This window comes from Musca autumnalis, unplaced genomic scaffold (genome assembly GCF_047663935.1).
Source record: "Musca autumnalis isolate F117 unplaced genomic scaffold, ASM4766393v1 scaffold_2, whole genome shotgun sequence".
NCBI lineage: Eukaryota > Metazoa > Arthropoda > Insecta > Diptera > Muscidae > Musca > Musca autumnalis.
Window position 1 is genome coordinate 260,046,151 of NW_027411755.1, and position 27,037 is coordinate 260,073,187.

The 27,037-nt window shown below is 35.3% G+C and overlaps 1 protein-coding gene across 1 annotated transcript in view; it reads right to left on the minus strand.

Annotated features, from left to right (window-relative positions):
* Window positions 1-27,037, minus strand: part of Drgx (Dorsal root ganglia homeobox) — a 165,294-nt gene that overhangs the window by 24,016 nt on the left and 114,241 nt on the right. The window contains exons 5-6 of the mRNA XM_073964688.1: window positions 7,219-7,323; window positions 5,800-6,305 (exon numbers count right to left, since the gene is read on the minus strand). Coding sequence (XP_073820789.1) covers window positions 5,800-6,305; window positions 7,219-7,323 — 611 coding nt within the window. The remainder of the gene's footprint in view (window positions 1-5,799; window positions 6,306-7,218; window positions 7,324-27,037) is intronic.

Genomic DNA, 27,037 nt, shown 5'->3' on the forward strand with positions numbered 1-27,037 from the left:
CGTTACGTCATATAATGACAATTGTGTTACCATTTCGATTTGAGAGTTATTTTATTTGTGCGACAAATATCATGGAGGAGGAGGGTTGGAAAATTGGGTGTTATCATGGCCGATTGATGAGGAGGATTTGTTTATCATTAAATAAGTGATTTTGTAATACACCATAAAACCAGTAGGTGGTGGAAAGAAAAGAGGATAATAGACGTGAATTTATGAGGATGTTTTGAGTACCCGAAGGAACATTTTATATAGATTTGTAGGAGTGGGCTTTTAAGATATTTGAGGAACATCCAAAAAATGCACCATCTAACGGGACTTTATCAAAGCAACACTTTTTGTTGAAAGATAATCCATAAGTGTACAAAACAAGATATATAAGCATATCCCAGGAAATTCGACGAATGTCAACTGAAATACAGTAAAAAATAAAAATTTAAAGTGTGCTATTGAAATGAAATGGAGTGTACACTCCGATCCACTTGAATAGAACCAACTATATATTTTTAACTTTTGTAGGGGGAGGAACCCGAAGGAGTTGACCCAAATTCGAATTGGATCGACAACATGCTCTTCTTAAAATAATGGGCTAGTAAGGAGATATGTAATGAGTGTTTTGGTGGGAAGTGTAATGGAACAGGAAATTGGTAACAAAAAAATCAAATGATAAAAGACAAAAATTCGGCTGTATGGTAGACCCAACAATATATAGTTTTACATATTTACAATACACAATTTTGCTCTCAAGATATTTCAACAATATCCCTTATCTGCGTGAAGATTTATTCAGGCTGATGAAAGATTAACAACAATTCCAGGAAAAGTTAAATCCTACAAAATCTGTCTTCTCTGCATTCATGCTAAGGCCGAAGCCAAGAACGAGAAGAACAATGAATATTTTACTAGCTCTTAGAAAGATCATGACACGCTATCCTGATCATGACACTCAAATTATTTTTGGCGATTTTAAGGACAAATCTGTCAAGAACTATGGAGGTTAGTGAAACATGTTACCCCGGAATGAGTATGATTATGTTCGCGCCGCCAAAAAACATGGTTGTTAGCAGCACCAAATTCAAACACATCGATACTCAAAGCGTCACGTATTTGTCGATTATGGTCGTATGATCGATTATAGGAAAAATGCCGACTTGATTCAGTACCGTAGTAGTTATAACTACGATAGCACTAATCACAGAAAATTATATTGAATACATACCGCTCGGCCATAGTGAGGTCATCTAGTTAGTTCTGAATCAAATATTTAACAAGTAAAAAGTCGTTAAGTTCGGCCGACCCGAACTTTTTATACCCTCCATCATAAAATATTCTTAGCTAAATTGTCATTATCAGTTTAATTTCCTGTCCACAATTTTAGATACAAACATTTTTTTGACCCCGGCATTTGGGGTATGCCTAAATTATCTAATATAATCTAAACAAGTAAGAACGGCGTTAAGTTCGGCCGAGCCGATCTTGTTATAACCTCCACCACAAGTTGTATAGTTTCCTTTCGTGAATGAAGAAGACTTAATACTAAATTTCAGTAATTTCGGTAAAAACAATGTGAGGCACCTTCCTATGGGGGTTATTTCAAAACGTCGATTTATACCGACAAATTTCCGACGGAAAGTTTTTAGACTCAAAGAAAATTTCCTATAATTCGGTAAGAGAATGTGGCTAAAACTTAAAAATACCGAAAATCAAGAAGTACGCTTCTATGGGGATATAGGAAGACGTGGACCTATACTGATAATACTCTTCTGGAATATTTTATAACTCTTGGAAGACGAAATAACGAATTTCAGCCATTTCGGTTGGATATTGACGTCACAATCTTCAGTATTACGAAAATCGGGAGGTACCGTTCTATGAGGTCTATATCGAAACGTGGACCTACACCGACGAATTTTAGTCAGAAATGGGGCAATATGAAAGCGTGGACATATTTCTGGCAAACAGTTTTATATCACATTAAAGACTAAATACCAAATTTCAGCCATTTTGGTGGAATATTGAAGACACAACCTTCAAAATACGAAAAATCGGGAGGTACCTTTCCATGGGGGCTATATGAAGGCGTGGACCTATACCGACAAATTTAAAGGAGAAGTTTGAGTACCCCCAACGAAGTCTAAATACCAAATTTCAGCCATTTCGGTGGAATATTGAGGCCACAACGTTCAAAATACCGAAAATCGGGAGGTACCGTTCTATGGGGGCTATATGAAGGCATAGACCGATACCGACAAAGTTCTGGGGGAAAGTTTTGTACCACCAATGTAGACTAAGTACCAAATTTCAGCCATTTCGGTGTGATAATGAAGCTAAAACCTTAAAAATACCGAAAATCGGGAGGTACCGTTCTATGGAGGCTATATGAAGGTGTGGACCGATACCGACAAACATCTGGGGGAAAGTTTTATACCTCTTAAGAAGACTACGTACCGAATTTGAGCCATTTTGGTAAGATAATGAAGCTAAAACCTTAAAAATAGCGAAAATCGGGAGGTACCGTTCTATGGGGGCTATATCAAAACGTGGACCGATATATCCCATTTTCAATACCAACCATCCTGCAAGTAATAAAAACTTCTGTACCAAATCTCTATCTTTAAAATTGTGAACTGTATCTTGATTTCAACAGACAGACGGACGGACAGACGGATATGGTCAAATCGACATAGAATTTTATGCTGATCAATAATATATAAAAATGTGCTCAACCAGGTGGTACCTTTATATGGAGGCTATATCAAAGTGTGGACCTATGTTGACGCTTTTTAGTGAAGAAGTTTCGTGACAACTGAGAACTTCAAATGTCAAATTACAGCTAGTTCGGTTAAAAATTGTAGCCAAAATCCTCAAAATACCGAAAATCGGAAGTTACCGTTATATGGGGGCTATACCATGGACCTATGTATGTTGACGATTTTTGGCAAACTACTTTAGTGACCTCTGTCAAATTACAGCTAGTTCGGTTAAAATTTGTAGCTAAAATCCTTAAACTACCGAAAATCAGGAGGTATCGATATATATGGGGCTATACCAAACCATGGACCTATGTTGACGATTTTTGGCGAACTACTTTCGTGACCACTGAGGACCGTAAATATCATATTACAGATAGTTCGGTTAATAATTGTAGCTAAAATCCTCAAAATACCGAAAATCGGGAGGTACCGTTATATGGGGGCTATACCAAAATATGGACCTAGGGCTATAATTTTTAGAATATAAGTTTGTTGGTCGCCAGGAAACCTAAATGTGAAATTATAGCTAATTCGGTATGAAAAGGTTACTAAATTATCAAAGTACCTGAAATCTGGCGGTACCGCCATATGGGTGCTATACCAAAAACGTGGATCGATGTGACCCAACATCGAACTTGACCAGCATGCAAACAAAAGATGCATCTTTCTAAAATTTCAGTATCCTATATCTATTATTGTGGATGCTAGAGTGATTACAATGGACGGACGGACCTACGGATCAGTAAAGATCGACTCAGAATTTTACCCTGATCAAGAATATATGGACTTTATAGGGTCGCAAACGATTATTTAAAGAATTATGAATTATTTAAAGAATAAATTATTTTTAGAAAAGAGTTGAAATCGCCAGCTGAGTTCCTGAGGTTAGTATGCCACATATTTTCATGGTTCTAGGGTTTTTATTTACCCCCCATACCAGTTACAGATATTATTCGAATGTTCGGCACAACTTTCGAAAACGACTATCACCGTCGAATGTTTGGCAAATGTTTTTCGTGTTTCAAATTTTTTTTTTTTCAAAAGTTTAAAAACGATATCATTTTCGAACATTTGGTAAATGTTTTTTCTCCACGAGAAAAATTGTTTCGAGAAACATTTTTTACTTCGAAATTTTTTTGTTTAAAAATTAATTTTATGTAGTTCGTATAAAATTCCAATTTGCATTTTTCAAATAATTTCGATATAAATGCTATATAATATAAACAAGAAGATACAAGACAGCGTCTGAACTCCAGGAGGAGCGGCTGAAACTAGGCGGGAAACTATGGACCCTTCAGAAGGATTCGGGAAGACACTGTAGTTACTCTCTGCTGAAAGTCATACAATATAAAGAACGAACAAAATGCACACCTCATTCTCCGGCCAAACGAGGGTGCTACGTCAACATATTCATAAATTATGTGTGTAGAGCAATCTATATGAAAAAATTAAAAAAATCTAAAACTCAAAATCAATTATTAATTAAATTCATTTTATGCATTTATGTCCTTTCCCACTTAAAGTATCCCAAACGATTACAAAATTCATAATTGTTTTATTGTTTAAGCACCTCCTTGAGTTAATGAATTTTTTCCTTTTTTCAATATTTCACATAATAGAGGCTATAAATATAAAACGTAATGAATTTTCAACAACAAGTTAAACACAAAAACATTAAATCTAAACACCTTCCTTCCGTTTTCTCCCCTCGTTTAAGACCGCCAACTCAATAATGGTAAATAAATTTACAATAATGACCGGGACTTTTAAAGAAAAAAATTCACAAAATAAATGCCAAAAGTGGTGGAGGATTTCAACAAAAGCTAATTGTTGATGTACAACGACGTATCATTATTAGACCACTTAAGCATGTTTATTTACAACAACAGCAAACATTAGGGATCAGTGTGTATGTAACACCCCATCAACTAAGCCAAGCCACCCAGTGAGAAAAGGGAATTGCAACAAGAGTAGCAAAATGCCAAACACCATCCCACGAACGATTCACAACTGAAACAACTGAGTTAATAATGACATTCCTAAAAGTATGCAATGTCCAACAGAGTAATAAAGTAGCAACTTTTGCTGGTAAATGCTACCGTTAATTGTTTAAAAAGCAACATTAGGTGTGTGTGTGAGCGATTTTCTTGGGTTCAGGGGTAATTGTTTTTGTTGTTGTTTCGTTCAGTTTCCATTACAACCCAATTGAGATGAATCAATGTCACCCCACTTGAAGTGGGTATCAAAAACACACACCCATTGTATTACAATGTCGCCGTTTTGAATCTGAAACCCAAACAGGGAATATTGGTTGAGGTGAGGTTTCGTAGTATGAGTAGGAACGATTACAAGTTGTTTTTAAGCGTTTTAAATACTTTGAGAGGTGTAATCTAAATTAGGGGTGTAATTTTTGAAATTTGGTAATAATTTTGAAATTATTAATGAGGATTTTTTTGCAATTCTCAGGTTGCAAATATTTGTAACAAAACTCCCTTTAATACTCGTTTTGCGGTTGCTCACAGTGGGTCATAAAAAAAGTAGAAAAAAATCACTCCAAATATTTTTTTCAATTCTTGCGAAGTTTTCAAACTGGTTTCTCAGCAGTGGTTTCAGTTTGCTTGGCCAAAGTCATTGTCGTATAAATGGTGGGCACACGTTCTCATTGTGTTCTTTGTTTCCTGGCATTGTTTGGAAGAAAACAAAACAAAAGATGTGCAATAATGTTGTCGAATGTCCTATGGCTTGGGCGCGTGTTCGCCCTGTTGTGGGCCATGTTTGTTTTGCCAACAAAGTCAGCCGGTGTTGATAAATTTAAACGGATAAAGTTCTTATTTTAACGGAAACATCACGCTCGCCGGAAACATTAAGATTTCTCTTCTTTAAGTTTCCACTGAAATGTAATGAGGCTTGACTGGATTTTTAGCTTTGGGTCACGTGTTACACATTAACAAACAGATAATCATTTTATTGATTTTCTTCTCCTCCCCTATCCATCCAAGCATCCTTGCAAATGTTGTTTTCCTTCAATTACGTTTAATTTTGTACTTACGTTTCATTATTATTGCCACCGCCATTGCCACTTCCTCCTGTTGCAGCATTGGTTCCTGCTGCCGCTGCTGCCATCATTGCATTGTTGTTGTGGCTACTACCGAATGTCCCAAAAATATGTGTACCAAAGTGATGATTCGATGCTGATGTATTTAGAGTTGTGGTTGGTGCTGTTGAGGAGCCACTTGAACGCGTTGCCAAGGATATGGGTCCACCCACTTCAATGGGGGAGTCGGTGTTACGTGAATTTGAGGGACTATTTGTGGGGTTACGAGGCGTTCGAGCACCTGGTGAAGGTGAACCGGCACTAATGGAACCCACAGATTGTGAACCGGAATGACCACTATTCATGTGATTGGAGGAGAGAGGACGTTCATTGTCGGAATCTGCACCCGTGCCATGGGGACTATGGGAAGACCCAGGCCCTGGGCTGTGGGAGCGAGGATGGGGTTCGTCGTCATCCATTTCACCGGTTATGTCGGGTGATGATTCACGGCTGTCATGGAGCTGTAAAAATATAAATATAAAATATTTCATAAATACACATAAACTTTAGGGCGACCCAAACAAATTGTTTTTGGAGCTTCTAGCCCCTATTTTTTCCATTTGATCCAAAACCAAATTTTATGGCGATCAGTTAACGCTAACCAGTGCCACCTAAGCGATCTTTTTTTCCATAGTACTTTGTATGGTCTCCAAAGGCCGTATTTATGTTCCAATCGATCAACTAATTTTACCATTTCATTGTTGTGGCTAAAAAACTAACAGCCTGTTTCACTATGTCGAACGAAAATGAAAACGAAAGAAAACAAATAAACTCGTGTATGAATTTTAAATTTTGTAGTTGTTTTACAGAAAACACAAAGTCAATATTGCCATGAAAACCAAAGTTTAGGTGTTATTCGTTCGCAATCATTTCCATTCGACATAGTGAAACTGGCCCTAATTCTACAAGAATTTGTGAAAATCGAATCGTATCAATATTTTTTTTGGTCGCAATAATTACAGATATTATAAATCCAAAAATTATTGAGGAAATAGTTTTTAAAGAGGGAAATTTGTATTTAAGCCATGTTGGAGAAATTTATTGAAGGTGTAGATAGATAGTACCTTATGAGGAGAAATATTTTTCCAAGTCATGCTTCTTTTGTGTTATGAAGGAACAAAAATCACCCTTTAACCACTGACTTCCTCCTTCAATATTCAATATTTCCCCCTTTTTTAGGTTTGCAAACAAGTATTTGTTTTCTTTTTTCGACATATTCTTTTTCCTAAGACAACTTAACTATCCCTTTTTCCATCAATGTGACTATCAATTTTCCGCCACATATTTTGCATTATTGTTAGTATTGTAATGCACATAGTAAATACATATCAGTTTTTGTTTGTTTTTTCCTTTGTTATTGTTGTTTTTGGTTACCTTATCCAATGAAACACTACTACAGTCGCCATTTTCACGCTTGCGTTGTTCATCCTTGAGGCGTTCCGCTTTACGCCACTTGGCACGACGATTTTGAAACCATACCTAAAAATAAAAAAGATGCAAAGCAAATAGACAAATTAGTTTATAAACAAAAAAATGGAAAGACAATAATAAGTTTTTACTGAAAGGATGAAATTTAGTTAAACACATTGGTCGTCCTTTCATATGTTTACTTTGGTGTGGCAACAACAACAAAAAAACCACAAAAAATTACAATTGTTTTCATTGTTGTGGTGGCCCAAAGGCAAATAATAATCATTTTTTGTTGCTAGTCCTCACAAATTGAAAAAGTTTTTCAAGCTGTTACGAGAATTTCATTTGTTTGATTATGACAAAATTGCAATGATGGAACCTAAGGGAAAGTGAGGAGAGGAAAGTAAATTTACTAAGCCAACAATTTCATGCTTAAATAAATTTTTAAAATGAAATTTTTTCAGAAGGAATGAAACTACAAAAATGACAGGAGAGTGTCGAGTATATGAATATTTTGAGTAAAATATCGCTACTTTCATATTTAGAGGGCCTAACCATTTTGATATAGGGTATAAACACTTTGATTGTGTCAAATACAGAGATTTTTCTACTCGATAATGCGGACATCACAATTTTTACACTTAGAGCATTTTTATACCCTCCACCATATGGAGGGTATAATTACATTTGTCATTCCGTTTGTAACACATCAAAATATTCGTCGGAGACCCTATAAAGTATATATATTATTGATCAGCATAAAATTCTATGTCGATTCAACCATGTCCGTCTGTCTGTCTGTTGAAATCAAGATACAGCTCGCAATTTTAAAGATAGAGAGTCAATATTTGGTACAGAAGTTATTATTACTTGCAGGATGGTTGGTATTGATATAGCTCCCATAGAACGGTACCACCCGATTTTCGGTATTTTGAAGGTACTAGCTTCATTATCACACCGAAATGGCTGAAATTTGGCACTTAGTCTTCTTTAAGGGTATAAAGAATTTTGTCGGTACCGGTCCACGTCTTCATATAGCCCCCATAGAACGGCACCTCCCGATTTTCGGTATTTTGAAGGTTTTAGTTTCATTATGACACCAATATGGTTGAAATTTGGTACTTAGTCTACGTTGAGGGTATAAAACCTTCCCCCTGAATTTTGTCGGTAACGGTCCATGCCTTCATATAGCCCCCATAGAACGGTACCTCCCGATTTTCGGTATTTTGAAGGTAGTGGCCTCAATTTTCCTCCGAAATGGCTGAAATTTGGTATTTAGACATCGTTTGAGGGTTCTCAACTTTCCTTATTAAATTTGTCATATAGGTCCACGCCTTCATATAGTCCCCATACAACGGTACCTCCCGATTTTCGGTATTTTGAAGATTGTGGCCACAATTTTCCTCCGAAATGGTTGAAATTTGGTATTTCGACTTGGTTGGGGATACTCAAACTTCCCCTTTAAATTTGCCGGTATAGGTCCGCGACCGATGTTCGGTATTTTGAAGATTGTGGCTTCAATATTTTACGAAAATGGCTGAAATTTGGTATTGAATTTTCTTTGAGTCTAAAAACTTTCCGTCAGATATTTGTCGGTATAGATCAACGTTGTGAAATACCCCCGATAGAACGGTGCCTCATATTGTTTTCCCGAAATTGCTGAAATTTTGTATTAAGTCCTCTTCATACACGAATTGATAATTTTTCCATTTTATTTCAATACAACTCGTGATGGAGGGTATATCAAGTTCGGACCGGCCGAACTTAACGCCGTTCTTACTTGTTACTTCTATATTTCACTGGTTCGGATTTAGCAATTACCTATAAGAAAGTGTTATTATACTCCCACCCCGAGTGACTTAATCATTAAACATTATTTATTTCTGGTACTATTCGGTAATCCGGACAATTTGATAATTCAGACACCGCCGAACCATATGGTGTCCGGATTATCGAGATTATACTGTATGTACCTCAAAAAAAAAAAAAAAAAGAAAAAAAAATGGTTTTAGGACCTAAATATGTTTGGAAGAAATGCATTTCAGACAATTTGCAGTCCAATTAGCTGAAGAATAACTCTTGAACGAATCAATCGATTTGGTCCAGACTTTGCACCCCTTAATATTTTGTCCAAACTTAAATCATGTCGATCTATTCCACAAAAGTTCAAAATTTTTGCCTAAAATGATGCGCACGCTAACTTTCGAATCAATCCAGCAAAAGTACTCCTTTCTAACCCATTATTTAATCAAGGTCATGTCGCGCGAAATAAGTGGTTATTTTTACCATTAAAATTATAAGTTATATCCTACACCACTGTGTAGTGTGGCCACTAGTTGTTGACAAATAAGCTAAAGGGGCGAAACATATAACTCTGCGTGTTACATTTGAAATACATGTATTTTGTTTTTGTATTTTTGAACGCACACACAGAGTTATAGATTTCGCCCAAAAAAAAAATATATTTTTAGAACAGTTGAGGTGGAATTTGTTTTCAATTTCAATACACTTCATATTTTATTTTATTATATTTTATTTTATTTTATTTTATTTTATTTTATTTTATTTTATTTTATTTTATTTTATTTTATTTTATTTTATTTTATTTTATTTTATTTTATTTTATTTTATTTTATTTTATTTTATTTTATTTTATTTTATTTTATTTTATTTTATTTTATTTTATTTTATTTTATTTTATTTTATTTTATTTTATTTTATTTTATTTTATTTTATTTTATTTTATTTTATTTTATTTTATTTTATTTTATTTTATTTTATTTTATTTTATTTTATTTTATTTTATTTTATTTTATTTTATTTTATTTTATTTTATTTTATTTTATTTTATTTTATTTTATTTTATTTTATTTTATTCTATTTTATTTTATTTATTTATTTATTATTATTTTTTTTTTTTTTGGAAATTTTGCCTGTAAGGGCGAAGATCATTTTTAATGATTTTTTATTAATTTTCTCGTTTAGAGTTAAGCTTGATGATCGGAAATTATTTGCAAGTGAAAAAGGAAAGCCAAGGACTCGAACCCACATAGTCACCAAATTACAGCTGTGTTCCAGAACTAAAAAGTTTTTACAATTTTTACGACTTTTACACATTTTACTCGAAAAAGCGTTCCCGTACACAAAAAAGTTGTAAAATGTTCACTTCTCTTTAAACAAAAATGGCGCTGAATGACGCTCTCTTTAAAAACTTTTTACACGACAAATTTGGGCGAGTAAAAAAATAGTAACATGGTTGCCGGCGTCTGATTGGCTGATACGCCGACTTTGACATTTGTTCCAGTTTTTTTGACGTATTTTCCATTTTTCCGTTCCCGAACTATTTCAAAAAACTTGTGTGTGAGAACAAAATTTTTGCAGTGCTCTCTTTTACGAGTTTTACCATTAAAAAGTACGGGAACGAAGCTTACGTTACCTGGTTTCATTGGTGGTAAAGCAAATCTTCAGACGTATCGACTATGTAATGGCTTCTCTGTCCTAGAACTTATCGTTTTTCAGATGCAAATGTGTTTTGTACATTTACGCAGATACTTGGCCACAGAAATGTATTTTCTTCACGACAAACGCTTTTTTGCGCTGCCTTTGAAGTTATGAGTTTTGGCTTTGAACGCTAACACGCCGTGACAACATTTTTTTGATATGTTTTCAAGGACGTGGGTTTTTATTTTATTTTATTTTATTTTATTTTATTTTATTTTATTTTATTTTATTTTATTTTATTTTATTTTATTTTATTTTATTTTATTTTATTTTATTTTATTTTATTTTATTTTATTTTATTTTATTTTATTTTATTTTATTTTATTTTATTTTATTTTATTTTATTTTATTTTATTTTATTTTATTTTATTTTATTTTATTTTATTTTATTTTATTTTATTTTATTTTATTTTATTTTATTTTATTTTATTTTATTTTATTTTATTTTATTTTATTTTATTTTATTTTATTTTATTTTATTTTATTTTATTTTATTTTATTTTATTTTATTTTATTTTATTTTATTTTATTTTATTTTATTTTATTTTATTTTATTTTATTTTATTTTATTTTATTTTATTTTATTTTATTTTATGTTATTTTATGTTATTTTATGTTATTTTATTTTATTTTATTTTATTTTATTTTATTTTGTTTTGTTTTATTTTATTTTATTTTATTTTATTTTATTTTATTTTATTTTATTTTATTTTATTTTATTTTATTTTATTTTATTTTATTTTATTTTATTTTATTTTATTTTATTTTATTTTATTTTATTTTATTTCAGGAAGCCAAAGCTTTTGTTTGGTACAGAATTCCGAAGTCTCTGTGTGAGACAGAAAACAGTTAACAAAAAAACTCGCGAGCGCTGAAAACCTTTTTTGAAACTATTACCGAAGGTACCCCTTTCTGGTCCTTTTTAAAGCGATATGTTTATCGTTAGCAAGTTCTTGCTCTTCGATGACCAAAAAGTTCAATTAAATCCAACGACCAAATGAATGGTTGTTTGGCATAATAAGTTTTGAAAGAAGAGTCTGGTATTGGTCCAATATTTGCAGACCGTAATAGTTCTCTCAAACTTAAATGAAGTTCGAAGATACCTTCCTCCGGTAGGTACCTCACTCACGTTTTTAGAGCAGTTCGAGGATTGTTTTGAAATGTTTATGATGGTAGTCGTTGTGATTTTGATTACAACGAAATCAATTCAACAAAAATCAAAGTGATTCGAAAGCAGGTCTTAAAGTGAACATGTATCCGAAATTTTGTGTGGGAGGTACCGGATGGAGTGGACAAATATAGTCCATATTTGAACCTGATCTATATCTGGTAGATATATTAGGATGTGTAAAGTATGGTCCAATTCGGCCACTCTCTTCAAGAGTTTATCGTACGCACAATTTTTCCGAACATTTTTGGACTTTTGTGGGGGAGGTACCTGAAGGAGTGGACCGATATGGCTTATCTTCGAACTTAAACTATGTTTGGACAAAATATTACTAAGGCCAAATATTGGATCGAATCGGCAGATCCGTTCGATAGTTATCTTGTGCTCCAATCACCTCACACGGTGTCATAGGGGTTTGTTGCAACTTTCAGGCTATTTTCTCAGGAAGTATGGACTTGCCCCTGATGAAACTTGTATCGTCGTATGGGGGGCAGTGAATACAAGTTTCTAAAACAAAACTCAAAGCGATTCGAGAGATGGCCCTAAACTGAACTTTTCCGAAATTTTGTGTGGGAGGTACCCGAAGGAGTGGACCGATTGAGTCCATATTGAAATCTTATCTAAGTCTGGTACACAGTTCACGATGGGCACAGTATGGACCAAATCGGTTACTTCCTTCCAGAGTTATCGTGCGCCAAGTTTTCCGAACATTTTCTAACTTTTGTGGGGGAGGTACCGGAAGGAGTGGACCGATATAGCCCATCTTCGAACTTAAACTAAGTTTAGGCAAAATATTACGAAAGCCAAAAAATTTGAACCGAATCGGTTCATCCGTTCGAGAGTTATCGTGCGCTCCAGCCAGACAGACAGACAGACGGACGGACATTGCTCAATCGACTCCAAATTGTTTGAAACACATTTCGTCCAACCATACTTGGGGTCTAAAACCATTATTTCGATGAGGCACATTTTGCCCGTATGAAAGTACCCTCGTTACCCTCGTTAGCATAAATGCTGAATGTATAACAAGGACTTGTCGTGCGAAATTCGTGGTTATTTTTTACACCCCCCCTCCCCTTCTATCGCAGCAGAAGAACGCCATACTGGGATCACGCGACACGCTGTATCTGTTTAGGAGTCCAGCTAACCTCACCCAATTGTCTCCTGTTTCTTTATGAACGCATCCAGTCCAGGTTGCAGAATTTTTGAGTCCAAATACAGAAGGACCAAAACCTTATAACTGAAATAATATACGAGCGAACACATTTGCGTTGCTACAGAACAACAACTGATGACTTACGTACTGAGTATCCTGTTTGGACGAAACTTTGCGCATTCCAAAATTTCTTCCGAACGCACAACAAGCTCCAAGAAGTTCTTTCTGGGTCAACATGTTGCAGTACCTCCCTCAAAAAAGTTTGCTCGTGGGTGGGTGGTTCGAGCATAGTTTTGAAAATTTTTTAAATTTTTTTGGAAATGTACCCCTTGTAGTTGTGTTTCAAGCGATATAATGTTTTTCGTGGGCATGAGCTTTTAGGTAATGGAAGCATGACCTGAAAGCTCCAACGACCAAATAAAATGGTTGATTGGCGTTTAAAGTATGACTGACACTGGTCCAACCTTTGCACATCGTAGTTTTTCTCTCAAGATAGACTATATCTTTCAACTCTTTACGGCATTGGTGCTCGCGTCTTTACGCTACCGTAAATGCAAGATTCTCTTTAATGTTGTTAATCCAACAACACATCGAAGTTTGTTGTAATTTTTGAATTAATTCATCTTAGAAAATTTTTAGAATTACAATTATTTAAAAAAATTGTAAAACAATTTTTTAAGGAAACCTCAGGAATAACGAAAATATAAATTTCTCTTAAATACAGTTGTGAGCACCCCTGCTTTACGGTACCTCCCTCACAAAAGTTCACAACTTTCGCTTAGGTGCAGTTCGATTTTCATCAAAGGTAGACCTTGTGATTCTGATTACAACGATATCATTTTTTCCTGGGCAGGTTCATTCTTCGTGACATCCGAATCGGCATACAGAAACAGACCTCAAATCTCTTTTAATGTTTGTGAAGTAAGAAGTGGGAAAAGTGTAACATAATAATTTTCCTCGTTATGAGTTTCTCAAACGAAGAAACAATTTCGTTTTGCACTTTTCATTTCAGAAAGTAAATTGCCATTTAGAAAACTACATTTTATGTACATACATATGTATGTACGTGTGAGTAGTGTATCTACGTGAGTGTTGTTAAAAGAAAATTGAATTTCATTCTTGTGATTTGTAAAGTTTTTCCATTTTATTGTAGATTAAGGACAATTTGTACACCAAAGCATTTCCTCTGTGTTTTCTCCCCAAGATAATCTCGAAAGTAATCACATCTCAACTACAAATGTGTGGGTGTACACATTCGTCATAAGTGAGTGTGTAGTGTAATAAAGTGAATTTAGTTTTCTTTCTCTATATAAATACATGCCATGTATGTATCTCTGCACCCCCTGTCTTGACTAATGAGACAATTAGCTTTGCGATTTACGATTTTATGCATGACAATATGATAAATTATCTTCCGCTTTTTTCTACTTCTTCTTCTTTTCTAAAATTGTTTTCTTCGTTTGTTGTTGCTTCGTTTCTACATGTGGCTGTTGATGTGTTCGTTTGTTTCTGTTCCTTTGTTTCCGTTTCCTGTAGACATGATTCTTATACACAACGACTGACTGGTTGTTAGGTTAGTTTATGGTGAAGATGTATTTTGTCTGGTAAATTATGGTAAGTACCAAGGATATATGATGCGAATGGTGCAACATGGTTTTGTGGAAATGTAGGGGGCATATGGAGGTACCTTATCTAAAAAATATATATCATTGACTGCAAATTAATGAAAAAATTAATAAGATGAGGGTATATTAAGTTTTCCGTTTGTAACTATTCGAAATAATCATTGTAGACCCCACAAACTATATATATTCTTGATCTTGATAGCCATGTCTGTACGTCTATCCGTCTGTGGAAATCACTCTAGCGTCCGAACGGATTGAAGTATGTGGATGAAATTTTGGTAAAATCTATTATATGTCAGTAGGACTTTGGTATTGAAGGCGGGCCATGTAGGTCCACGTTTTCGTATAGCCCCCATACAAAGTAACGCGTGACGCGTCGTCGTTTTAAGGAATTTGTACGATATTTGTCCCATTTTACAACCGAATATGTTGTAATTTGGTATTTTGTGTTTCCAGAGGCTAAAAAACAATTCCACCAAAGTTTGTTTATATAGGTCCCATTAGTCCCATTTGACCACAGAATTGGTTGAAACTTGGTAGTTTGTGTTTCCAGACGTTAAGAAACATTTCTACCATAAAATGTTTATATAGGTCCACGTTTTGATATAGCCCCCATAGGACGATATGTTCCGATTTTCGGTATTTTGAAGGTTTTAGCCTCATTATCACATCGAAATGGCTGAAATTTGGTATGTAGCCTTAGTTGGGGGTATACAACTTTCCACCTGAAATTTGTCGGTATAGGTCCGCGTCTGCATATAGCCCACATAGAACGGTACCTCTCAGTTATCGGTATTTTTGGAATTCACTTCAATACAGTGGTGGAGGTCGAACTTAACGCTTTTCTTACTTGTTATGTACTATAATTATATGTATATGTAAAACTATTTAAAAGTAATTTTAAGTGTTATATATAAGTGAAAGGTGTTAAAATATATACTCGTATGTGTATGAATGTGTAACAAAACCACTTATTCTTGACTAATTAGCGGATATTTTATAAAATATTTGTTTACCACTACCACCGCAGCAGTTTTTATTGTTCAGCTCAATGAAAGAGTGGCATGTCGAACATATTAAGAAGTTTTACATGACTGACCCTTTGTGTACAAGGCTAAATTGTTGCACCACGGTTGCATCAATAATGTATAGGGGTACTTATATTAGACATAAGTGCTCTAGTTATTAATGACTTAAAATCCCAATATAAGCGACTTAAAACTTCATCCATTATTTTGGAACAGTATGCGTCATGGATTTGACCCTATATACATTTTCAATAAAGATTTAGATGTCAGGGAAGCTTCTTCCAACAATTGTTTTTATAGTATTTAAAAAGTAAAAGTCGACAAACATATGCACTCAGCCTATGTAATTGAAACTTTCATCTATGGAAAGATCGAATACCGTATACACAACCAAAACCCTTTTCCCAAAAATTATGTATTTAGGGGGGTTCTCAGAATTGTGTGACCCCTTTCGGACATTTGAACTTGCCGACAAAATATTGACTTGGATTACAGCTCAAAAGTTTTACGGTAGAGATACTTGGAGGAAGTGGGTGTTAATTGGGAGTCATTTCTTTTCGATAGATAGAGCGCCCACCAATCATTTCAGTATAATTTAATTTAGAGTTTTTAAATCATTATGTGAGAAAGCATGAACTTGCCCACGAAAAACACAATCTCGCTGTAAATAGGACCACAAACAGACCTTAAACTGCACTTAAACAGAAATGTTGAACTTTTGTGAGGAACTTACCCTAAGGAGTTTACCATTTTCGAACTTTAACTAAGCTTGGGCAATAGTACGAGCATCAAAGTGGGGACCCTATCGGTTTTTATGTTCATGAGATAAAGCGCTTACTATTTTAACAAATATTTTTGAACTTTTGTGGGGTAGGTACCGGAGGGAGTGGACCTATAACCACCATCTTCGAATTTTATCTAAGATTCGGAGAATTATTACTATATGTAAAGTTTGGATCAATGTAGTATTCGGTTCGAAAGTTGTCGTGGGTTTATTTTTCAAAAAGTGGACTTGCCTTTGCCTAAGAAATGTACCTTCACAACCCTTTGCACAACCTTTTGCAAAAAAAAAAAAAACAAAAAATCAAAATCATCCGGGGAAGGTCTTAAGTTGCACTGAACTGAAGTTTTGTGTGGAAGGTACCCTAAGGAGTGGACCTATATAGAATCGATGTGCAAAGAATGGATCAAATTGGTTGCTTCCTTTGCGAGTTATCGTGCGTAACATTTTAGCCAACAATTTTGAACTTTTGTGGGGGAGATACCCGAAGAAGTGGAGCGATATGGTCCATATTCAAACTTAAATTTAGACAAAATATTATGAATACCAAATTTTAGACCCAATCGGTTGATTCGTTCGAGAGTTATCCTGCGCTCCAGGCAACCAGACCGATGGACAGACATTACTAAATGTATTCCAAATTGTTTGAAACGGATTTCGTCCTAACATACTTACGGTTTAAGATCATTATTTCGATGAGTCATATTTTGCCCCTATGAGGCTGTAGGCTTAAGACTGACGGTATAAAGAAGCATTCGTCCATTTTTCTGCTTAATCAGGCCCTGGTTTTATCTCCATGTGTATGAATGTGGCTGCTTCGGGGGTGAACTCAAAACTTCTGGAGATAGTTCGGTAGGTGCGTTTCGGCCTGTACCACAATTAATTCTTGCCCATTAGGATTCCGTATTCCCTCGAATTTCAAAAATTGTTTTCTCGAAAATCCCGTTGCGGAAATTATCAACCCCTGAATCCTAACAAGGACCTATGCTTAAGGTGCATAGTATCTGTGTCTTGTATCCTGCGTTTTTGTTTGCGTTGGAAAATTGGATTTCTGATTTCAAATTAACATCCTCAAAATTGTATTATTTAAGATTCACATTTGGCCCGACTATACTGAATATTTGAGTACCACGTGTCGGTTGATGTCATCTTGCAAATCTGTATAAGCTTTGCCGCGATACCAAACTCAGACATGGAAACAACTTTGATTATAAAAGAGTGGCAGTTGAAGGGTTGTAAGGAACCGTATAGTCGAACAAATATGGTATGTATTGATCTGTCTCTGGTACCTAAAAACGGATTTAGGGGCTCTTTTCATGAAGTGGGTAATTGCGTTATGTTATCGAGACCTAAATTGCACTTTTTATGCAATAGGGAAGTTATGTAAAGCATGCTGCGGATAAAGGTATGTGGCGATTCTAGCACCATGGCATGTTGGTATACCATACTAGCGAAGACGACGAAGATACCACAGATCCAATCCCAGAAGATGATATTCAGTGTTTACCGCTCAGCCAAGATGTAACCTGGTTGAAGAAAAATAACCCGCTTGGGACGACGGCTTGCCAGTTTAAGACTGGAGGCGACAAGCTGAACGCTTACGCTTAAGTAATTCCCATTGGACCTGCCAAATCCACTACCAATAGCCACATGCTACTTGCATATGTTGACGATATTCACATCATGGGTCGATCAGTAGAGGAAGGTCGAAGGAGAGTGTGCTAAAGTGGGCCTGGCAGTTAACGGCGACAATACACTGTGGATGGTGTCGACACGCAATGCGTCCATAGAACTCGGACCAACTGTGGATGTTGGTTTCTATAATTTCGAGAGGTTGTAGTTGATTGTTGTCTTGAATATTGAACGGTTTAGTGTCTGTTGACCAGAACCAGAGAAAACAGGATAAAAATCCCATTTGCTTTCCTACTTTGACTTTTAAGATCCGTTTATACAGAGTTTGTATGTTCTAAAAATATGTTTATTGAGATCGTTGATTGTTTGCTTCAAATTGGATAGGTTTGATATCTGAAGACCACGATGACACCATTTGTAGTTGCTGACACGACAACTCTCGAACGTGTCAGTCTATTGGTCCAAAATTTTAGCCTTCGTTATGTTTTGTCCAAACTTAGTTTATTAGATGGGCAATATAGGTCCACACTTTCCGGTGCCTCCTCCACAAAATTGCAAAACTTTTCACTAAATGGTGCGCACTATAACTCTCAAAGGCAGTAACCGAGTTGGTCCATACTTTACACATCGTAATATTTCCATTGCCACCGTGGTGCAATGGTATGCACACCCACCTTGCACGCTAAAGACCGTGGGTTCGATTCCCCGGCCAGGAAACATCAAACATTTTTCAACGGTGGCAAAATACCCCTCAGTAATGTTGGCGACATCTCCTGAGTATTTCAGCGAAGTAAAACTTCTCTACAAGTGGTGTCTTAGACACGCCGTCCGGACTCGGCGATAAACAGTAGGTCCCATATCACGAGCTAATATGAATCGGGGTGCACTCATTGATATGAGAGAAGTCTCCTTTGTCCCTTTTGGGATGTTTGTGGAACTATTAAAAAAATATTTCCGCGAATCTTAAATAAAGTACGAATAGGTATCGGTCCACTCCTTAGGGTAACTCCCCACACAAGTTCAACATTTTTATTTAAGTGCAGTTTAGGGTCTGTTCGAAGATCGAAGATCCTTTGGAAATGTATACTCCATGTGGTATTATGTTTTTCGTGGGCAAGTCCATGCTTCCTAACATAGTAGTCCAAAACCTCTAAATTATACGGCGAGTGACTAACTGAAATGACTGCAGGGCGCGCTATATATAGAAAGGAAATGACTCCCAAAATAAGATCCACTTCCAAAATGAAATATGCGGATGCATTCCTTCAGGGACCTCCTCCGTAACACTTTTGAGCTATAATATAAATATAGTTTTGTCTGAAAACCTCAAATACATAATTATTGGGGGAAAGCATTTTGATTGCGTAAAATTTTCAGTTCACACAGGCTAAGGGTATATCTATACCGGCAAAGCCGACTGATACTATCCCGTTGACAAATATTGATGGTCAACAAATCTTCTGATACAGAAGGACAGATACTAATAACGGTGGAAAAAAGCTGCCATAGTATTTGTAATAACGCATTGAAAAATAGGGTTGCCATAAGTCAGACTATAGGAAATGTTTGGAATTAAATAGCTGGCATTAAAATAAAATAAATAATTCGAATATATAATATTCGAATATGCCTGATGATCGGATTTAACCACCCGTGAAACGTAGCATAATGGTGAATGTGTGGGACTTCGGTGAATTCCTAATTTTTCAATGTACCTCCCAGGTCAAAACAGCTCAACTCGAAAGAGAATTGATTAAAATATCACTATAAAATGACCTTCGCCTTTTTAAGGCAAATACAAAAAAAGATACTATTTTTACTTGTCTTTTTTTGTATATATGGATTATTCCTAAAGATGAAATCCGTACAGACTGATAGTTCATTATTTAGGTTTATTTCTTAGAGATGTCAATATATTTTGCTCCATTGTAGGTGAAATTATCAGCATATTTCTACCACAACAATATTCAATTCTTTGCAGCTCGACGAACCTAACCTTATTTTTTATTTAATAGAGAACAGCAAAAGTGGGCGTCTATACCGGAATTCCATTAAAGCTTGTAATATTAGGGTAATCAACATGAATCATCTGCATATTAAAAATTTAACAACGCCAACATATGACTTGAAGTATACCATGCCATATAACTGCCTTCGTCCTTTACCAAAGCTGACTGGTGGATGACTGTTCATGTAAAAGTATTTCAATTCAATTGTTCGCCTTAAGCATAAAATGTTTGGCAGCAACAACAACAACAGCAGCGGCAATAAAGAAAATATCCATAAAAGGGCTTTATTATGCTCTTGTTTTTATAGAATAATGCAATCAAGTTGAGACCCTCTACAGCTACTCCATCTTTTACCTCTCAATTTTTTATTAAAAAAAAACAACAACAAAAAACTACTGCCACCTACCTCCCCTTTTTTATATTTTCCCCAAAAATATGAAAAAAATGTACATCTCCATGTACATGTTATACCTTTCACTATGTAGGTTTATTTTTCCCTTTTTTTCTCCTCCAGATTGTAAGAATGAAATTGTATGTTACTATATTTTTTCCTGTGTGTAAATGTGGGTGGTTTGTTATCTGTATGTGTGTGTGAATTCCCCTTGTTGTAACGCCCACCTATTTTCTGTTCTTTTGTTTTATCCTTTCAGTTTTTTTTTGCTTTTTTATTTTCTGAATAATACATAGCCAGACTCTATATATAGCTGTGTGCTACCCCAACACTTTTGCATTTCTATTTTGGGGGTTGTTTGCCCTTTGTGCCGCGCATGCTTCCCCCCAATTTGTCCAACTTGTGAGAGTAAATTCAATGGGGTTTTTTGTGCTTGCCCCAAGGCTCCATTGCCGGTTTTGGTTTTTTTGTGTTTCGGTTTTTTAATGGCAATTTTCTTATTTCTCTCCCTAAAACTCTCTTTGTGTTGGCATGAGGGGCTGATGGGTGGTTGGTGGAAAGCCATTTGTGTTGCCTTTGGGAGTCATCGATTTCAATTTGGTTAGTTTGTTACTTACAAAATGAAATAATCTTATAAATTACGTTTTATATTCTCATCTTTTTTCATCTTCTCCTTGGTCCTTTTTTTGAGCATTTTTTCTCGATTAGATACCGAAAAATGTTTTTACTTCCTTCTCCCTTGTATCCTACCACCCATTCTTCTTTCTAGCTTCTAAGGGATTTCTGCTGCTGAATTTGGCATCTTGCTTGCCTGCATGCTGCTGCTTTTGTTGTTATTAATTTTGTGGCAAAGTTGATTGGGTAATTTTGTTTAAGTTTTAATGACTGTAATTTTGTTTCTTCTTTTGTTGAACTTTGTGTTGTTGCTGTGCTGTGTGCCGGTTCAATGTACAAACGAAAGGATACATTGTAATTGAAAGGATAATCAATGAAATATGAAAGTAATTCAATGAAGTGCTTTTTTCTTTTCTCGTGTGCTTTGGTAGAATGTTGTTGATAATGATGATGGGCAGATGAGATAATGCGAGTTTGAGAGTGAAAATGGAGCATGAAGGATAAAAGAGAGGATTTTAATTAAACAATGCAAATAATTGTGCAAAACTCTCTATTGGGTTTAAGCAGTGATTGGGAAATTTGCATAGTATGAGTGATATAAAAGGGGCTTTGGAATATAATAGGTACAATGAAGACTATCTACTGGACATAACTGTACCTCAGGCCAACAATTTTATCTGTTCTGCGGAAGGTATATGAAGGAGTGGCCTTAAATTTTCGACACATATGCTCCTACCCGAAGAAAATCCAAATTCCCTACGTTTTTGTAAAAACCTCAACAGGGTTTTTGGGGTATTTAGGACCGCATATTTCAGGACTTCCCCAAGAAAAAATATATACTGATGTTAAAATTTCAACACGAACCGAGAAGTGGCCGTATTGTGTGAAATTTAGTGGCGAAGGTTCCTGAAAGAAAAGTTATAATTGTGTTCCTGTGGTTACCATTTTTAACCTGCAAAGCGTTAAACCCAATAAAATGGTAAAACTGGGAGCAGTTTTTAAGAGAGAGAAAGAACAAAAATGGCATTCTCTTCTACCACAGGCTAGCAGACAAATTTCTTCGGGTAAAAATGCTAGTACTGATTTTTCGACATTTGTTTGACGATTATTTGGCAATGAAGAAACAAATTATCAACAACAAAAGCAAAAAACAAACGCTGACAAAACAAATTTAAAAACAGTGGAATAAAGGAAAAAATGGAAAGGCGCGGTATCCCAAAAAGTCAAGGAGATCTTTTCTTAGTTCGGTCTATGGAACAAATGTTCTGTAATGGGCCAACTAAGTAAGTAAGTAATAAAGGAAGAAACTTGAATTTGTATTTTTCTTTTTGACATTGTTACCACATCTACCATGGGTGCCACAGTAGTGCAATGGTATGCACACCCGCCTTGCACGCAGATGGTCGTAGATTCGATTCCCCGGCCAGGCAACAGCAAATTTTCAACAGTAATTTTGGCCACATTTCCTGAGTATTTTAGCCATGTAAAACTTCTCTGCAAGTGGTGTCTTAGGGCACGCCGTTCGGACTCGGTGATAAATTGTAGGTCCCATATCATTGAGCTAATATGAATCGGGGTACATTCATTGATACGAGAGAAGTCTCCCTTGTCCCGTATGGAATGTTTGTGGAACTATTATTATTATTATACCACATCTGCCATTTTTCCGTTCCGTTATTTTTCTGGTAAAACTGGTCATGAGAGAGCAATTTTGACACTTTTCTCGTTTAACACTTTTACCATTAAAAAGGTAAAGGAACAAAGTTTATGTATATAGTGAGGTTTCCGAATTTTGGACGTATGAACTTGCCGACAAAAATATGGATTTAGATTAAAGATCAAAAGTGTTGCGGAGAATGACCTGAAAGAAAGGACGCACATAGTCCAGTCATTTCAGTTGATCACCGTATAATTAGAGCTTTTGGACCATTATACCAGGAGGCATGGACTTCGGTAAAAAATTTCCAAAGGATTCTCGAGCAGACCTTAAACTGCACTTAAACACTATTGACTATGGAGTGTAGCGATATGACCCATTTTCGAACTTCAACTAAGTTTGGACAAAATATTACGAGATCGGTTTCGCCGTTCATGAGATATCGCGAGTACAATGTTAGATTTTTTTTTTGTTTTTTAGTGTGGAGGTCCCCGAATTAGTGGACCGATAAGTACCATCTTCGAACTTTGTTTGGAACAACCGGGTATACATTTCGAAAGTCGTCGAGCGGACCAGCCACTACATACGGTGGCCGTAGGGTTTTGTTTTTAAAGCATCCAGGTTATTTTCTCAGGAAGTATGGACTTGTCCCTCAAATAACTTGCACCGCCAAAATGGGTAATCCTAACACAAGTAGTTGCAAAAAACAATACGTTTAAATAGCAGGTTTTAAACTACACTTCTCCTAAATTTTGGGTGTTAGTAACCCTAAAGTTGAGCTTTGTGGTCCATATATGAACCTGATCTACGTCTGGCAAAAATAGTACGATGTGGAAACTATGGACCAAATCTGTTACTGCCTTTGAGAATTATCGAGCTCACCATTTTAGCGAAAAGTTTTGAATTTTTGGGGGAAGCTACCCAAAGGAGTGGACCTATATGGCCCATCTTCAAACTTAATCTATGAATAAAATATTACGAGAACCTAATTATAGGCCAAATCGATTGATTCATTGGAGAGTTATCGTGCGTGCTAGCCAGCCAACCAGATAGATGGGCAGACCGACGGACATGGCTAAATCGACTCCAAATTGCCCGAAACGGATTTCGTCCAAGAATAATTGGGGTCTAGAACCATTATTTGCATGAGGCTTATTTTCAGTATATCAAAGTAACCTAAAGGCTTAGGATATACATTAGGCCGGGACGATTTGTATGGAAGGAAAAAAACCTTAATGGGTCCTTCGCGTTTCTGATTCCTGGGATTGAACTGAGCAAAAAAGTCTACTAGACCATAGGTCTACTGTTAAAATTGAGCCTCCCGAATTTGACTTTAAGTTTTTTATCCACGTTTTTTTGACATTTTGGCATATAACGACCAAACTATTAAGATTTTCGATCCAACACAAAGAGAAGACAATTGTAGCCAAGACAGTAGTTAAGAACTCTCTAATACATCGCAAAAGCATAGGAATGCTCCTTCAGGCGGTTTTGGCCTTTGAAAACGTAAGAAACCCAGATTTTCACTGCTTTTACCGTTATAAAAAATAAAACGAAGTGACCCAAACGAACTAAAGGCATTCTCGTTCTCCATGGATCCCAACCCGAATTTTGCATCAGAATGCTTAAATTTTTTTCTGGTCAACTTTTGTAGCACAGTGTCATTTATCGACATTTTCCGAAGAGTTTGCACCTTCTCAAGGCCAAAACCGCCTGAAGGAGCATTCCAAAGCTTTTGCGATGTATTAGAGAGTTTTTAACTACTGTCTTGGATACAATATTTGTCTTTGTGCTGGATCGAAAATATTAATGGTTTGGCCGTTATATGCCAAAAAGTCAAAAAAAAAATTTCGGTAAAAAAATTAAAGTCGAAATCAGGAGGCTCGATTTTCACCGTAGACCTATGGTCTAGTGGACTTTTTTTGTTCAGTTCAATCCCAGGAATCAGAAACGCGAAGGGCCCATTAAGCACGCAGAGAAAAAATATTTTTCGCTTTTGTTGGAACAAAAATATATGTTTTGGTTCCAAAAATGTATTTGTTTTGTTCAAACATTGTAATCCAAATCCAAAAATACCATCTTTTGTTCCAAACATAGAAAACAAAAACAACTTTTGAATTTCCGCAATATTGTTAAAATCGTTAACAATACCGATTGTAGGAACTATCATAATCTAATTTTGTTTACAAAAAGTATTGTCAATACAGAAAACCAGCCCAGAAATTTTTGATTTGAGTGCATATACTTCTCATATACACTTTTCGCATAACTTGGATATAAATGTCGCGTATAATATTGCAATCATTGATGAACACAATACATGGTTTGCTGCATTGGCTGACAACAAAGACAAACAAAAAGCCACAAGAACCCACCACAACATAAGGAATAATTAAACACCATAACAAACATGAAAAGGAAAGAAGAATGAAACAAAACAGAAACAAATAAAAACAAGAGTCTCACAAGCACATACACACAAAAACAAAGGTAAAGGCACCCAGTTGTTCGGGTAACTAGGGAATAACTAGCAATATTGCTGGCTACTGGTAAACACCCCTAGTTACCACCCAATCTACTCGCAATGTTATAGCCTGGTGAATTTAACATGGGGATGTCATAGGAAGGGGTCTATTGTCTCCTCACTGCATTACCAGTAACCACCCAATTCGATAGTCGTGTGAAGGCAATTGTCTCTTCATTGCATTACCAATAACCAGTCAATTCCATAGTCTTCGGAAAGCCACTTGTCCCTTCATTGCATTACCAGTAACCAGTTAATTCGGTAGTCAGAAATTATAGACAAAATCAGTAGTAAGTTGTAATCAGTATACCGGTTTATAAAATATAAGTATAACAGTTAATCTGTATATATTGTATATGCGCTAACCACGCTTTATTTAATTACATGATGTGTATATACATATGTACATTGTATATTACAAAGGACAATTTAATGTTCATCTTTAAGTTCCTTGATATTGAAGCTTGTGTGTGAATCCTTGATACTGGAGCTAATGTTAATTTGGTCCTCGGAATGTGCATCTCAAGAGTGCTTTAGATTCAGAATTCAGAAGTACCTGAAATAAAATGTATAAAAGTTTAATGAGATAATGAAAAATATATTTCCCAGAAAAGTTTCTATACTTACCAAAATTCTTCTGAAAATATTCATCATTTCATAATTTAGCCCAAAACACGTTTCTTGCTTCTTTATATAACAATAAGTTTTTGCACATCAAACGCATACATTTTTTATATTCCGAATAAAAAATGAATTTTGAACAAAATGACAAAACATTTATTATAATTTCTTTTCAAAAAGAGAAATTATATTGGAAAGAGATTTTGAGAGAGAAACATTGTATATTCCGCTATCCATCAGTAGTCTATAAAATAGTCAATATACTACATGCCGCATTACCTGTAACTAGAGAATTGACATGATAGGCAGGGAAGCCCATTTCAAGTGACAAAAGCAAGCTATAGGCTATTTTGTGTGGCATTTTTGGGTGTAAAGTAACTAGGATCAATGCGTAACTAGTTACATAACTATGTCAGAGTAGACTATTGCTATTTATTGAACAACTGGGCAGCATGTCATACAAACACACCACAACTCACCAAAATTGTTTTTTCAACACGGCATCGAATAGCGAGAGAAGAGAAACAAATTTTCGAAGAAAAGAGAGAAATATTGTTCAGTTGACACAAACTATTTTTGGATTTCCAATACTACATGAGGAATCCAACAATATGTTAACAATACATATTTTGCTCTTGGAATATTGTTGGATCAAACATATTTTTTTCTCTGCGTGCAGTTGAACAAAAAATTTTGAATTTTGTGGGGAACTGTAGAGCTATTCTGTGACTCATTTTTAGCGACAAAAAATTGGTAAATTTAAAACGCAAAATTATGAATGAGAAGTATAATAAAAATTTGACCTCACTGTTATTATAGGTAGAGCGTAGCGACTACTTTATTTTCGTAGCTAATTCACGGAAAAATTCGGTAATATTAAAACTTTTTGAGACTTAAAATTTTCCAATTTTCAAATATTACCGCTAATTCTGTAGTGTACTAGTTTCAGAATGGCACTACTCTAGTGCGATTCTCTAACTAATATTTTGAGTTACCGACAATTGTCGGTAAAATTAAAATGCTTATAATTTCGGTAATTTCAGATGTTTTTCGGTAATTTAGCGACGAATAAAAA